This window comes from Bombina bombina, chromosome 1 (genome assembly GCF_027579735.1).
Source record: "Bombina bombina isolate aBomBom1 chromosome 1, aBomBom1.pri, whole genome shotgun sequence".
NCBI lineage: Eukaryota > Metazoa > Chordata > Amphibia > Anura > Bombinatoridae > Bombina > Bombina bombina.
In genome coordinates, this window is record NC_069499.1 from 110,359,384 (window position 1) to 110,373,693 (window position 14,310).

The 14,310-nt window shown below is 38.8% G+C and overlaps 1 protein-coding gene across 2 annotated transcripts in view; it reads left to right on the forward strand.

Moving 5' to 3' along the window:
- The window catches only part of PTPN21 (protein tyrosine phosphatase non-receptor type 21), a 190,007-nt gene that overhangs the window by 33,496 nt on the left and 142,201 nt on the right, over positions 1 to 14,310 (forward strand). For both annotated transcript variants that reach the window (XM_053697579.1, XM_053697580.1), the window contains exon 2: positions 6,900 to 7,187. In XM_053697579.1, coding sequence (XP_053553554.1) covers positions 7,008 to 7,187 — 180 coding nt within the window. In that variant the 5' untranslated portion in view covers positions 6,900 to 7,007. The remainder of the gene's footprint in view (positions 1 to 6,899; positions 7,188 to 14,310) is intronic.

The following is a 14,310-nucleotide window of genomic DNA, read 5'->3' on the forward strand; positions in this document are numbered from 1 at the left end:
TAATGTACAATGCCCCTTTTTAAATTGCGTACAAATAGCTCATTTACTTTTTATATTTTGCCATCTGAAATAGCTGCTTTTTAGGGATGCACATTCGCATCTTTCACAAGGATCCGAATGCAGAACTAAGCAGCGGATCATGCCCTTCGGCTCTTATCCCCCACCTATACAGAATATTTCAGTAATGGTTTAGAAAAGCCATGTTAACAAAAAAACAAAAAAAAAATGGTTTAGAAGCGATTACACACTTAGTGGGTGGTGGGAGAGTATAGATAACATGCTCATTTTCCATTGTTCTTTCTAAGTAAGGCTCTCACTGTGTATAGAGAGATACGATTATAAGGATAGTGTGTAAATATAGACGGATAAGCGAATGAGATCTGCTTTTCCAGGAAGCTCAACCCATTTTATAAGGTTGTTGTTTCAATTAGCAGAGAAATATTTAATGTAAAAAAATATACCTAAAGAGCAAATTCCCATACATTTTTTAACGCTCCAGCTGGTATAACACATCATTGTAAACACATTAAAGGGACAGTCTACAATAATATCATTTTTATTATTTTCAAAGATAGATAATCCCTTTATTATCCATTCGCCGGTTTTGCATAACCAACACAGTTATAATAATATACTTTTTACCTCTGTGATTATCTTGTATCTAAGCATCTTCTGAGACAGCCCCCTAATCACATGACTTTGTATTTATTATCTATTCAATGCATTTTATCCAATTAGTGCTGTTGTGTTGACTCTTAAATAACTCCACAGACGTGAGCACAATGTTATCTATATGGCTCACATGAACTAGCAGTCTCCTGTTGTGAAAAGCAAATAAAAAAGCATGTGATAAGAGGCTGTCTATAGTGGCTTAGAAACAGGCAGAAATTTAGAGGTGTAAAGGATATAAAGTATATTAATATAACAATGGGTAGTTAAGGTGTTATCTATCTTTTTAAACAATAACAATTTTAGTGTTGACTGTTCCTTTAAAGGGACAGTACATTTCATTGTAAGGCATTTATGTTGTGTTTTACTTATTTTGCTATAGAATAACATATCAGCCAAGTCTAAATGGTTTTATTATAATTATTTTTCATAGCCAAACTCCAGCCACCATTTACCTTCAATCTGGGCTTTCATCTGCAGACAACAAGGTCATATAGTTAGTATAAAGTACTTTTGCAGTTATCAGTTAAAAGGTATGTGGTAGGTTAGCATTGAGAAGTTAGCAGGTCGCTTTTCATGTTCTGAGAATTAGAAGTTGCTTAATTTTCAGAACTACATTACATGAAAATGGGGCAAAATAATGAATCTGTATTCCAAAGTTATTTCATTATGTATTACTTAACATTATATTTAAAAATACCATTTAAAGGTAAAACAATTTTACAGTGCACTGTCCCTTTAAGCCTGGTATTTCTAGTAGGATGAGCATTAGTGTTTGTGGTTCGCACATTCCATGCGTACAAGGTAAACAAACGCCTGGATGATCACAAGCCTCCACGTATCATTGTGAACACGTGTCTGGGAGTAGCTGCTGGGCTTGCTATGTTGCTGAAAGAAAATCTTCCCTTGGAAACATAGAATGAGCCACTCAGCTCATTTACCTTGTTTAAGAAGTGAAAGGATAAAGGCAGAAGCTGTGTTCACAACTAGCTATTATTAAGGTATCACTTATGCAGAGCGACCGTCATTTATTTGCTCTGTGTGTGACCTTATTTGGAGGCTCTTCTCTCAGGATTTGCTGTCCAATGCTTTTTAATGCTGGTTACCCACACTATAAAAAAATATATATACTATTTTAAGTGGGTAATGATTTTAAAGGGGCAGTAAACACCTTTTTATAATTATTTTTTTTTCCTGAACATTAACATACTATGCGAGTGTGCATTTTTTTTTAATGCATTAATACATTTTTTCCTGCAATTGTTTTTCAGAGCCAATCTACACCCATGAATTCACCACCCTTTCTGTAAAAAAAAATAAAAATGCTTCCTCTCATTTCTCCTGAATCTTCTACTCATCACTTGCCTTAAAGGAGCCAATCCCATACCTCTCAACATTTGTGGCTTGCTATAAGGGGCTCGGAAGGTTGAAAGGGGCGGTCACCTTATTGATGGTGGGGTTGTGTGGTCATATGTCGATAGTGGGTGGGTCAATCGGTAGGTGGTCAATATGGGTGTATCTAGGTTTTTTATGGTTGTATCTGGGCGGGTCTAAGGAAAATTCTGCAAATAGGCTGTCTCATAAAGACAGTGGGACAAAGCTCAGAGTTAGGGACTGTCCCTCTTAAATAGGGACAGTTGGGAGGTCTGGACTTGTTACTTAAGTAGAGACATATTTTGCAGGGTTAGGCTTCTGAAGCCTGTCACTGGGTTTTCCAATCTCAGAACTGGAAAGCCCACATTTTCATACTTAGATAATGAAAGTGTATTGCAAGTTTTTTTTATTTTTTTTTACAGTTAACTAGACTTTTTCTATTATATCTTAAAATATTTAAAGTCCCTTTAAATCTGTTGTGATGATGCTTATCAATACTAGTTAACATATTAATTGATATAAATAATTTAAACTCTAAGGATAACTTTTATGTAGAAATGTATAATTGTGTTTATTAGTTAGAGTTAGTAAAGGGACATTCTGATGCATGTGCAAATGATATGCACTCATTCGTTATGCCGCACTTATGTTTATTATGATTCAGATAGAGCATGTGATTTTAAACACCTTCGCAATTTACTTCTGTTATTTTATTTTGCTTTGTTCTTTTGGTATCCTTTGTTGAAAAGGATACTTAGGTAGGCTCAGGAGCTGATTGGTGGCTTCACATATATGCCTCATGTTATTGGCTCACCCACTGCATTCAGCTAGCTCCAAATAGTGCATTGCTGCTTCTTCATCAAAGGATACCAAGAGAATGAAGCATGTTAGATAATAAAAGTAATTTGGAAAGTTGTTTACAATTGTATTCTCTATATGAATTATGGAAGAAAAATGTTGGTTTTCATGCCCCTTTAATGCAATATATTGTTACATAATAATTGTAGTGTTTTATTTGTCTGGTCTTTAAGAGAGCGGGTATCTTTTTTTGGATTACAGACAGAGTGTTTGGCTTTAAAATAATATGCAAAATCGGGGGCGGATCCAACTGCCGACATGGTCGGATGAATAATGCAGGAGCTCCAGCTATTTGATCCATTATTTGGAGCAAATTGATAATTTGCTATAATATTCAGGATTCATGTTTTGGACTTTACTAAGACTACCTTATTGTGGAGACAACGGCTTAAAATTTGGAGCTTGAGAGGTGAATTATACCCGGATCTACGCACTTACAAACAGCCATGAGGGCGACATCTACTTCTACCATTAAGTTGATCTTAGAAGCTGACATGATCTATATTACGGCTCCCTGTGCCTAAATGACCGCATATACCCTTACCTGGCTTATGGGGACACGCTGTATGTGCTATTGGGGACCGATCACCACATATGGGATATTGTGTCTCATAGGGGAATATGGCGGCTATAAAAGATTGGGGAACAAAGATCCTACTGCTTTTGGAGACCCCCTTCCAACAATTGGAGTCACGGATAATTGAGGCTCTAAGCGACACAGTACCTAGCCGACTATCTCATACCCGAGCTATCCAAGAGCTAGGGGAACCTGGAGCCTTTGACCCCATTTTGGCCGCAACCGCTGATATACATGTGGGAGTGTCAGATGGCTCGCTTCACGCTACGGAGGAGAACCGACTGATGGTGCCACAGATATCGCCTAGAACGGGACATGAGAGCACTTCTCCGAAGCCCATTCAGGGAAACTTCCACTCATCTGGCAGCAGCAGTATCGATTTGACGACACCGGCTTCCAAAGTGGCTCACAAAGTCAGAGTTAGAATTGTGATATTTCTGGTTTCCAAGCCGCAATACTTCAGCCTGCTTAGTCCCCATATATCTTACAGTGGTTCCAAAGCTGTGGAATCTTACAGCTGCAGATCGCCTGTACTTCACAGATCACCCCCAGAGACCGTTCCACCGGAGTCTAGAGAGAAGCATACCACAATGGTGAGATTCAAAACGCCGAGATGTGGAGTGGGATAGAAAAGGGGAAAAAAAACGATATCTGTTATTGAGGAGTCCCCTAGGCTTCCATGGGACCTTGGACCTAGATATCCCCTTTCCAAGACATATTATCTACACAATGGGACACAGCCAAATTCATATTGGAACTGTCACCATAACTTTTTCTTCTCTCTAAGGTTCACATGCACTATCTTGCTAATAAACTGCTAATTATTTTTTATGTTAATTAGCTAGTTAGCCACCTATAAAACGTCTCTCTGTTTGACTGTACACACTTGGTTCTATATATAGTTATACTACTGTATTCAGTTATATAGATATCCAGAGACTTTAGTTAAATAGTCAGATGCTCACGAGATAACAAGTTATATATTTGTGTTTTACCTCCTCACGTTTAAACTACTCGTTTTCTGCCATGCAGCTAAGTTACAAGTTTATGCTAGTTGCACTGAGAAAACGTTAATTGTAATTATACTATGTATGTTCACTATCCACAAGAACCAGGCTATGTTTTATTTTAGCCCAGGGACCTGCTTTTACAGTATATCCCATAGAAGTGAGTTCATGGATGTTCCTGATATTGTTATTATGCATAATGTCAATTATAATAGATTATGGGAAGGGGTTTCATGGTTTATATTTCCTTGCAGGTCTTTTGCACATGCTGTTTTGACCAACTATAGTATATTATGCCTACAGTTTGGCCCTTTTCTAGAGGTATAAACATGTACCAGTTCCTATAGTCCAGCTTTTTATGATATGCAGATATTCTAATAAGTATATATAGAGGCCAGCTGCTATCCATAAATATATTAGTGGAGCTGTAGCTACTCAACTATGGTAATTATTATGCTATCCAATCTTATTTGATGATTGTATGTAGATATGATGTGTTGTCTTCAGCATATTTTATTTTAAGATTACTTGATATTACAGGATAGCCCTAACTACATATAACCAGTTTAAGTACAGTAGCTACTCTATTTCACTTGGCATAACCTACCAAAGCTAGTTAGTTCTGTAAATATTATGCTGACTATCCTGCAACTGCCTCTAATAATTCTAATCTAATAGGAATAATAGTACATTTTTGATGTTTAAATTATATAGATTAGGACGCCTTTCAGTGTATTTTACCCCTATGTTGAAGATAGTGGTCAAAGGAGACTATTGCTTAGTTTTGCAGAGTTAATCTCACAGAATTATTTAGATGCTACTAACACACCTACCCAGTATTATCCGGAGGAGAGAATACACTTCAACCTGGCAATAACTTACAGTACTTCTTAGATGTGGCGGTAAGCTCATTTGCCCTGCCGTCTGCGGCCGAGATGGTGGGATAGGTGGGCTATAGTCAGACACCCACTAGAAGCATTATCTTCTCTCCATATTAACAGACAACTAAAATCGTATTTCTTTCCCCATATTACACTTAGCATTTCATATGAGCTATAATTGATCTATACTGGGAAATAGTCTCCTAGATGAGGTATACTTTTAATCAGTACTCTGATAATCGACTTGGCAGTAACATCTTATGTAACATACCCTTCCCTATGCTTTTAGTATAATTTGGTATCTCCCCTCACCCTTTCCCACTCTGCTTGTCAAAGTGGGTCATATCCAGCACCCCTTTTCCGTCCTGTCCAGTGGTGACAACAGTTCCAGAGGGGAGATACAATTTATATTCCTTCCCATACCAGTCTAGTGCTTATAAGGTCTTGCAAAGACGATTTGTTTCACAGAGTATTTTATGTGGTTCAATCTCCATGCCTAGCTTTTATTTCTCCTTGCAACGACATATATAGTCTTTAATTAACCAACCCCAAAAGGTTGTTTCTTGGCTCCGCCCCCCGTCCCACCCCCTCCCTTTCCCTAAATTGGAGGGATAATTTTGAGATGTATATATCACCAGACTATACCATCATTTCCTTCCTTTCCCTTCCCCTCCTCCCCTTTTGTGCTACACCAATGAGCTTACTATGTAAGCGACGGAAAATATATCCTATAGAACCCTTATTTTAATTTTCCATGTATTTCTGTACTTCTCAATGTTCCTTACTACCCTGTTCTAATGGTGAGGTGACCGGCTTCAATATACAAAAAACAGTGAAGACACTCTTATTTATTAAAGTATTTTTTCCAGCAATAATACACTTGAGTGCTCAACAGGTCTTGAATATTTAGACCATGACTAACCACACCATTATTCCCAATATAAATATTTTTTCATGATCTGTCTTGAGATCAGAATGATAATGTGACATACAATATATTTCAATCTTCCTTATTATGTTCTCTATTTTGAAAGTACTATCCCCAACTAGTGGCATTATCGGTATCTCTGGCCGAAGAGTGGTCGTTATTTGGTGAGGGGAATAGCCATATATAAAAAGAAAAAATTCATAGAGGTTTCAAACTAAATTTATAGGTGAATAATTTACAGGGAGCGGTATTTTTGTTTCAGAGTCATGTTTTATTTCTATGTTATAATATACAAGAGGTACATTGTATAACTATGTTCATTGCATTATTATCTAAGCTCAAAAAATGTATTATGACTGTGCTGTAACCTTGCTTTAACTGATATTTTATATAACCTCAATAAACAAATATTTAAAAAAATAAATAAATAATAATATGCAAACAGCACTTACTATGTTTAATGTGTGACGTTTTGGGGGTTTGCGCACCTTCTTCAGACATCTAAGTGCTGTCTATGCATATTACACACGCACACACAATTTTATATATATATATATTGTTTTTTGTATGCATTTCCAGTGACACCAGCTGTTCTTTGTCTTTAGTAGGGTTCTGGATGTTTTCCACATGTGGATTCTTCTCTCTCTTTTTAATGGCTGCTGGATGACTTGGCCAAGCCCTGAGTCCTCCAGCTGATCCTCCTCTTTGGGAAGATGCCGCTCCCTTTTGGGTTGAAATTAAAGCGGACTCGAAGATACACAGTGTCCAGCAAGAGCTGCCTGGTAGCTCGAATTCAGCTGCTGAACAATGAGTTTGTGGAGTTCACCCTGTCTGTGGAGAGCTCAGGGCAGGAATGTCTGGAGGCTGTGGCCCAGAGGCTGGAGCTAAGAGAGGTAGGTGTCTTTCACATTAGCTTTAATGGGATTTGACGTTTATTTTATTTTTTTGTATATAGGATATATCCACAATAAAGCACTGCACTGCATACAAAGTATGATTTGAAAGCATTGAAACTGTTATTTTGTTATAAACTGTTATAACTTTTTAAATGTTTTGCAGTCAAGGGACATATCCTTTGAAAAGCCTCTTCATTATGTTTATCTATTATGCTGTGGCCAATTACAGACACATATATATGGGCTCCTGCAATATCCAACAATCACTGTGTAGCTTTATTCTCTCTTTGGGCTGTTATAACTATATTACAAAGTTTTTTTAAAATAATTTTTATGGAGAATTTAGTTTTGAAATGTAACATATATCTTTATTTATTGTGGTGTTCAGGCACAGTCTTTCTTTGCTGCCTAGATTGGGGGAGGAGACTATCTGCCTGCAACAGTCTAGTCTGGCAAGCAGACTAACGGCTAGATTTAGAGTTTTGTCGGTAACGACCCGCATAGCTAACGCCGGCTTTTTTCTGGCCGGACCATAAAAATAACTCTGGTATTGATAGACCACATAAAGGCTGCGTTAGGCTCCAAAAAAGGAGCGTAGAGCATTTTTAACGCAGCTTCAACTCTCGATACCAGAGTTGCTTACGCAAGCGGCCAGCCTCAAAAACGTGCTCGTGCACGATTCCCCGATAGGAAACAATGGGGCTGTTTGAGCTGAAAAAAAACCTAACACCTGCAAAAAAGCCGCGTTCAGCTCCTAACGCAGCCCCATTGTTTGCTATGCGGAAACACTTCCTACGTCTGCACCTAACACTCTAACATGTACCCCGAGTCTAAACACCCCTAACCTTACACTTATTAACCCCTAATCTGCCGCCCCCGCTATCGCTGACCCCTGCATATTATTATTAACCCCTAATCTGCCGCTCCGTAAACCGCCGCTACTTACATTATCCCTATGTACCCCTAATCTGCTGCCCTAACATCGCCGACCCCTATATTATATTTATTAACCCCTAATCTGCCCCTCACAACGTCGCCTCCACCTGCCTACACTTATTAACCCCTAATCTGCCGAGCGGACCTGAGCGCTACTATAATAAAGTTATTAACCCCTAATCCGCCTCACTAACCCTATAATAAATAGTATTAACCCCTAATCTGCCCTCCCTAACATCGCCGACACCTAACTTCAATTATTAACCCCTAATCTGCCGACCGGAGCTCACCGCTATTCTAATAAATGTATTAACCCCTAAAGCTAAGTCTAACCCTAACACTAACACCCCCCTAAGTTAAATATAATTTTAATCTAACGAAATTAATTAACTCTAACTTCATTAGAACCCTAATTAATAAAACTTACCAGGATAGGCTCAATGACCTAAATATGTATAGCTTAGAGGAGAGAAGGGAAAGAGGTGATATGATAGCAACTTTCAAGTACATTAAAGGGTTTAGTAAAACTGAGACTGTGGGTATTTTACATAAAATGGAAAATTCAAGAACAAGGGGTCATGAGCTCAAGCTAAAGGGTAGTAGATTCAGGAGTAATTTGAGGAAGCACTTCTTTACAGAAAGAGTGATTGATTTATGGAATAAACTTCCTCAAGAGGTAGTAGCAACAAACACTGTGGGGGACTTTAAAAATGCATGGGACAAGCATAAGGCTATCCTACGAACTAGATAAGTTTATACTGTTAGGTAAGGTCGGGCAGACTTGCTGGGCCTATGGCTCTTATCTGCCGTCAATATCTATGTTTCTATGTTTCTATGTTTCTATGTAACTCTTATTAAATAAATTATTGCTATTTAAAGCTAAATACTTACCTGTAAAATAAATTCTAATATAGCTACAATATAAATTATAATTACATTGTAGCTATTTTAGGATTAATATTTATTTTACAGGAAACTTTGTAATTATTTTAACCATGTACAATAGCTATTAAATAGTTAAGAACTATTTAATAGTTACCTAGTTAAAATAATTACAAAATTACCTGTAAAATAAATCCTAACCTAAGTTACAATTAAACCTAACACTATACTATCATTAAATTAATTAAATAAAATACCTACAATTAAACCTAACACTACACTATCAATACATTAATTAAATACAATATCTACAAATAACTACAATGAAATAAACTAACTAAAGTACAAAAAATAAAAAAGAACTAAGTTACAAAAAATAAAAAAATATCTACAAACATAAGAAAAATATTACAACAATTTTAAACTAATTACACCTACTCTAAGCCCCCTAATAAAACAACAAAGCCCCCCAAAATAAAAAATGCCCTACCCTATTCTAAATTACTAAAGTTAAAAGCTCTTTTACCTTACCAGCCCTGAACAGGGCCCTTTGCGGGGCATGCCCCAAGAAGTTCAGCTCTTTTGCCTGTAAAAAAAACATACAATACCCCCCCCAGCATTACAACCCACCACCCACATACCCCTAATCTAACCCAAACCCCCCTTAAATAAACCTAACACTAAGCCCCTGAAGATCTTCCTACCTTATCTTCACCATACCAGGTTCACCGATCCGTCCTGAAGAGCTCCTCCGATGTCCTGATCCAAGCCCAAGCGGGGGGCTGAAGATGTCCATGATCCGGTAGAAGTCTTCATCCAAGCGGGGCAGAAGAGGTCTTCCATCCGATTGAAGTCTTCATCCAGGCAGCATCTTCTATCGACATCCATCTGGAGCGGAGCGGCAGCATCCTGAAGACCTCCGACGCGGAACATCCATCCTGGCCGACGACTGAACGACAAATGACGGTTCCTTTAAATGACGTCATCCAAGATGGCGTCCCTCGAATTCCGATTGGCTGATAGGATTCTATCAGCCAATCGGAATTAAGGTAGGAATATTCTGATTGGCTGATGGAATCAGCCAATCAGAATCAAGTTCAATCCGATTGGCTGATCCAATCAGCCAATCAGATTGAGCTCGCATTCTATTGGCTGTTCCGATCAGCCAATAGAATGCGAGCTAAATCTGATTGGCTGATTGAATCAGCCAATCAGATTTTTCCTACCTTAATTCCGATTGGCTGATAGAATCCTATCAGCCAATCGGAATTCGAGGGACGCCATCTTGGATGACGTCATTTAAAGGAACCGTCATTTGTCGTTCAGTCGTCGGCCAGGATGGATGTTCCGCGTCGGAGGTCTTCAGGATGCTGCCGCTCCGCTCCAGATGGATATCGATAGAAGATGACGCCTGGATGAAGACTTCAATCGGATGGAAGACCTCTTCTGCCCCGCTTGGATGAAGACTTCAATCGGATGGAAGACCTCTTCTGCCCCGCTTGGATGAAGACTTCTACCGGATCATGGATATCTTCAGCCCCCCGCTTGGGCTTGGATCAGGACATCGGAGGAGCTCTTCAGGACGGATCGGTGAACCTGGTATGGTGAAGATAAGGTAGGAAGATCTTCAGGGGCTTAGTGTTAGGTTTATTTAAGGGGGGTTTGGGTTAGATTAGGCGTATGTGGGTGGTGGGTTGTAATGTTGGGGGGGTATTGTATGTTTTTTTTTTACAGGCAAAAGAGCTGAACTTCTTGGGGCATGCCCCGCAAAGGGCCCTGTTCAGGGCTGGTAAGGTAAAAGAGCTTTTAACTTTAGTAATTTAGAATAGGGTAGGGCATTTTTTATTTTGGGGGGCTTTGTTGTTTTATTAGGGGGCTTAGAGTAGGTGTAATTAGTTTAAAATTGTTGTAATATTTTTCTTATGTTTGTAGATATTTTTTTATTTTTTGTAACTTAGTTCTTTTTTATTTTATGTACTTTAGTTAATTTCATTGTAGTTATTTGTAGATATTGTATTTAATTAATGTATTGATAGTGTAGTGTTAGGTTTAATTGTAGGTAATTGTAGGTATTTAATTAATTTAATGATAGTATAGTGTTAGGTTTAATTGTAACTTAGGTAAGGATTTATTTTACAGGTAATTTTGTAATTATTTTAACTAGGTAACTATTAATTAGTTCTTAACTATTTAATAGCTATTGTACATGGTTAAAATAATTACAAAGTTGCCTGTAAAATAAATATTAATTCTAAAATAGCTACAATGTAATTATAATTTCTCCTGTTAAGTGTAGTCAGTCCACGGGTCATCATTACTTCTGGGATATTAACTCCTCCCCAACAGGAAGTGCAAGAGGATCACCCAAGCAGAGCTGCCATATAGCTCCTCCCCTCTACGTCACACCCAGTCATTCTCTTGCACCCAACTAATAGATAGGATGTGTGAGAGGACTGTGGTGATTATACTTAGTTTTTATATCTTCAATCAAAAGTTTGTTATTTTAAAACAGCACCGGAGTGTGTTGTTCCTTCTCAGGTAGAATTTGAAGAAGAATCTACCTGAGTTTTTGGATGATTTTAGCCGGCGTAGCTAAGATTCATTTTGCTGTTCTCGGCCATTCTGAGGAGTGAGGTAAACTTCAGATCAGGGGACAGCGGGCAGGTTCACCTGCAAAGAGGTATGTTGTAGTATATTATTTTCTGAGGAATGGAATTGACTGAGAAAATACTGCCAATACCGATATAATGTAAGTTCAGCCTTAAATGCAGTAGTAGCAACTGGTATCAGGCTGTTATGTATATATGTTTACACTTCAGTATTCTGGGGAATGACACTTCACTGGGATAATACTATATGCATATAACTTTTAGCCTAACTTGCAGTGGGAACGTCTAGCAACAGGCTGTTTAATGACATTTCATGTTATTTGATTTAAACGTTTTGCTGGCATGTTAAATCGTTTAATTATCTGAGGTACTGGGTGAAAAATTGTTTTGGGCACTGTTTTTCCACTTGGCTGTCGTTTATTTTAATTTAAGACAGTTTACTGAACTTCCCTCACTGCTGTGTGTGAGGGGGAGGGGCCTATTTTGGCGCTTTTGCTACGCATCAGAAATTCAGTCACAAGTCTGTTTCTCTCCCTGCATGATCCGGATCGTCTCTACAGAGCTCAAGGATCTTCAAAAATTATTTTGAGGGAGGTAATCACTCACAGCAGACCTGTGAGATTGTGCTTTGACTGTGATAAAAAACGTTTATATTTTGTACATTTTTTTCTGCTATTAAGGGTTAGTTATCCATTGCTAATGGGGGCAATCCTTTGCTAAATTTATGCCTTTACCGGGAAAAATTTGGTTTTTATAATTTCTCCGGTTCATTGTTATTCAACTGTCATAGTTTTTTTCTGTGCTTCTTAAAGGCACAGTGCGTTTTTCATATTACTTGTAAATTGAGTTGAAAAGTATTTCCAAGCTTGCTAGTTTAATTGCTAGTTTGTTAAACATGTCTGACTCAGAGGAATATCTCTGTGCTATATGTGCAAAAGCCAAGGTGGAGCCCAATAGAAATTTATGTACTAATTGCATTGATGCTACTTTAAATAAAAGTCAATCTGTACAAATTGAACATCATTCACCAAACAACGAGGGGGAAGTTATGCCGACTAACTTGCCTCACGTGTCAGTACCTGCATCTCCCGCTCGGGAGGTGCGTGATATTGTAACGCTGACTACTTCAGGGCGGCCATTACAAATCACGCTACAGGACATGGCTAATGTTATGACTGAAGTTTTGTCTAAATTACCAGAACTTAGAGGTAAGCGAGATCACTCTGGGGTGAGAACAGAGTGCGCTGATAATATTAGGGCCATGTCAGATACTGCGTCACAATTTGCAGAACATGCAGACGGAGAGCTTCAATCTGCAGGTGACGGATCTGATCCAAATAGAGTGGATTCAGACATTTCAAATTTTAAGTTTAAACTAGAAAACCTCCGTGTACTGCTAGGGGAGGTATTAGCGGCTCTGAATGATTGTAACACCGTTGCAATCCCAGAGAAATTATGTAGGCTGGATAGATACTATGCAGTACCAGCGAGTACTGACGTATTTCCTATACCTAAGAGGCTTACAGAGATAATTACTAAGGAGTGGGATAGGCCCGGTGTACCCTTTTCCCCCCCTCCTGTATTTAGAAAAATGTTTCCAATAGACGCCACCACACGGGACTTATGGCAGATGGTCCCTAAGGTGGAGGGAGCGGTTTCTACTCTGGCTAAGCGTACCACTATCCCGGTGGAGGATAGCTGTGCCTTTTCAGATCCAATGGATAAAAAATTAGAGGGTTACCTTAAGAAAATGTTTGTTCAACAAGGTTTTATATTGCAACCCCTTGCATGTATTGCGTCTGTCACGGCTGCGGCCGCATTTTGGTCAGAGTCTCTGGAAGAGACTCTTGACTCAATAACTATAGATGAGATTTCAAATAAGCTTAAAACCCTTAAGCTAGCTAATTCATTTATTTCAGATGCCGTAGTACATTTAACTAAACTTACGGCTAAGAATTCCGGATTCGCCATTCAGGCACGTAGAGCACTGTGGCTAAAATCCTGGTCAGCTGATGTTACTTCTAAATCTAAATTACTTAACATTCCTTTCAAAGGGCAGACCTTATTCGGGCCCGGTTTGAAAGAAATTATCGCTGACATTACAGGAGGTAAAGGCCATGCCCTGCCTCAAAACAGAGCCAAACCTAGGGCTAGACAGTCTAATTTTCGTGCCTTTCGTAACTTCAAGGCAGGAGCAGCATCAACTTCCTCTGCACCAAAACAGGAAGGAGCTGTTGCTCGCTACAGACAAGGCTGGAAACCTAACCAGTCCTGGAACAAGGGCAAGCAGGCCAGAAAACCTGCTGCTGCCCCTAAGACAGCATGAATTGAGGGCCCCCGATCCGGGAACGGATCTAGTGGGGGGCAGACTTTCTCTCTTCGCCCAGGCTTGGGCAAGAGATGTCCAGGATCCCTGGGCGTTAGAGATCATATCTCAGGGATATCTTCTGGACTTCAAAATCTCTCCCCCAAAAGGGAGATTTCATATTTCAAGGTTGTCAACAAACCAAATAAAGAAAGAGGCATTTCTACGCTGTGTACAAGATCTTTTGCTAATGGGAGTGATCCACCCGGTTCCGCGGTCGGAGCACGGACAGGGGTTTTACTCAAATCTGTTTGTGGCTCCCAAGAAAGAAGGAACCTTCAGACCAATCTTGGATTTAAAGATCCTAAACAAATTCCTAAGAGTTCCA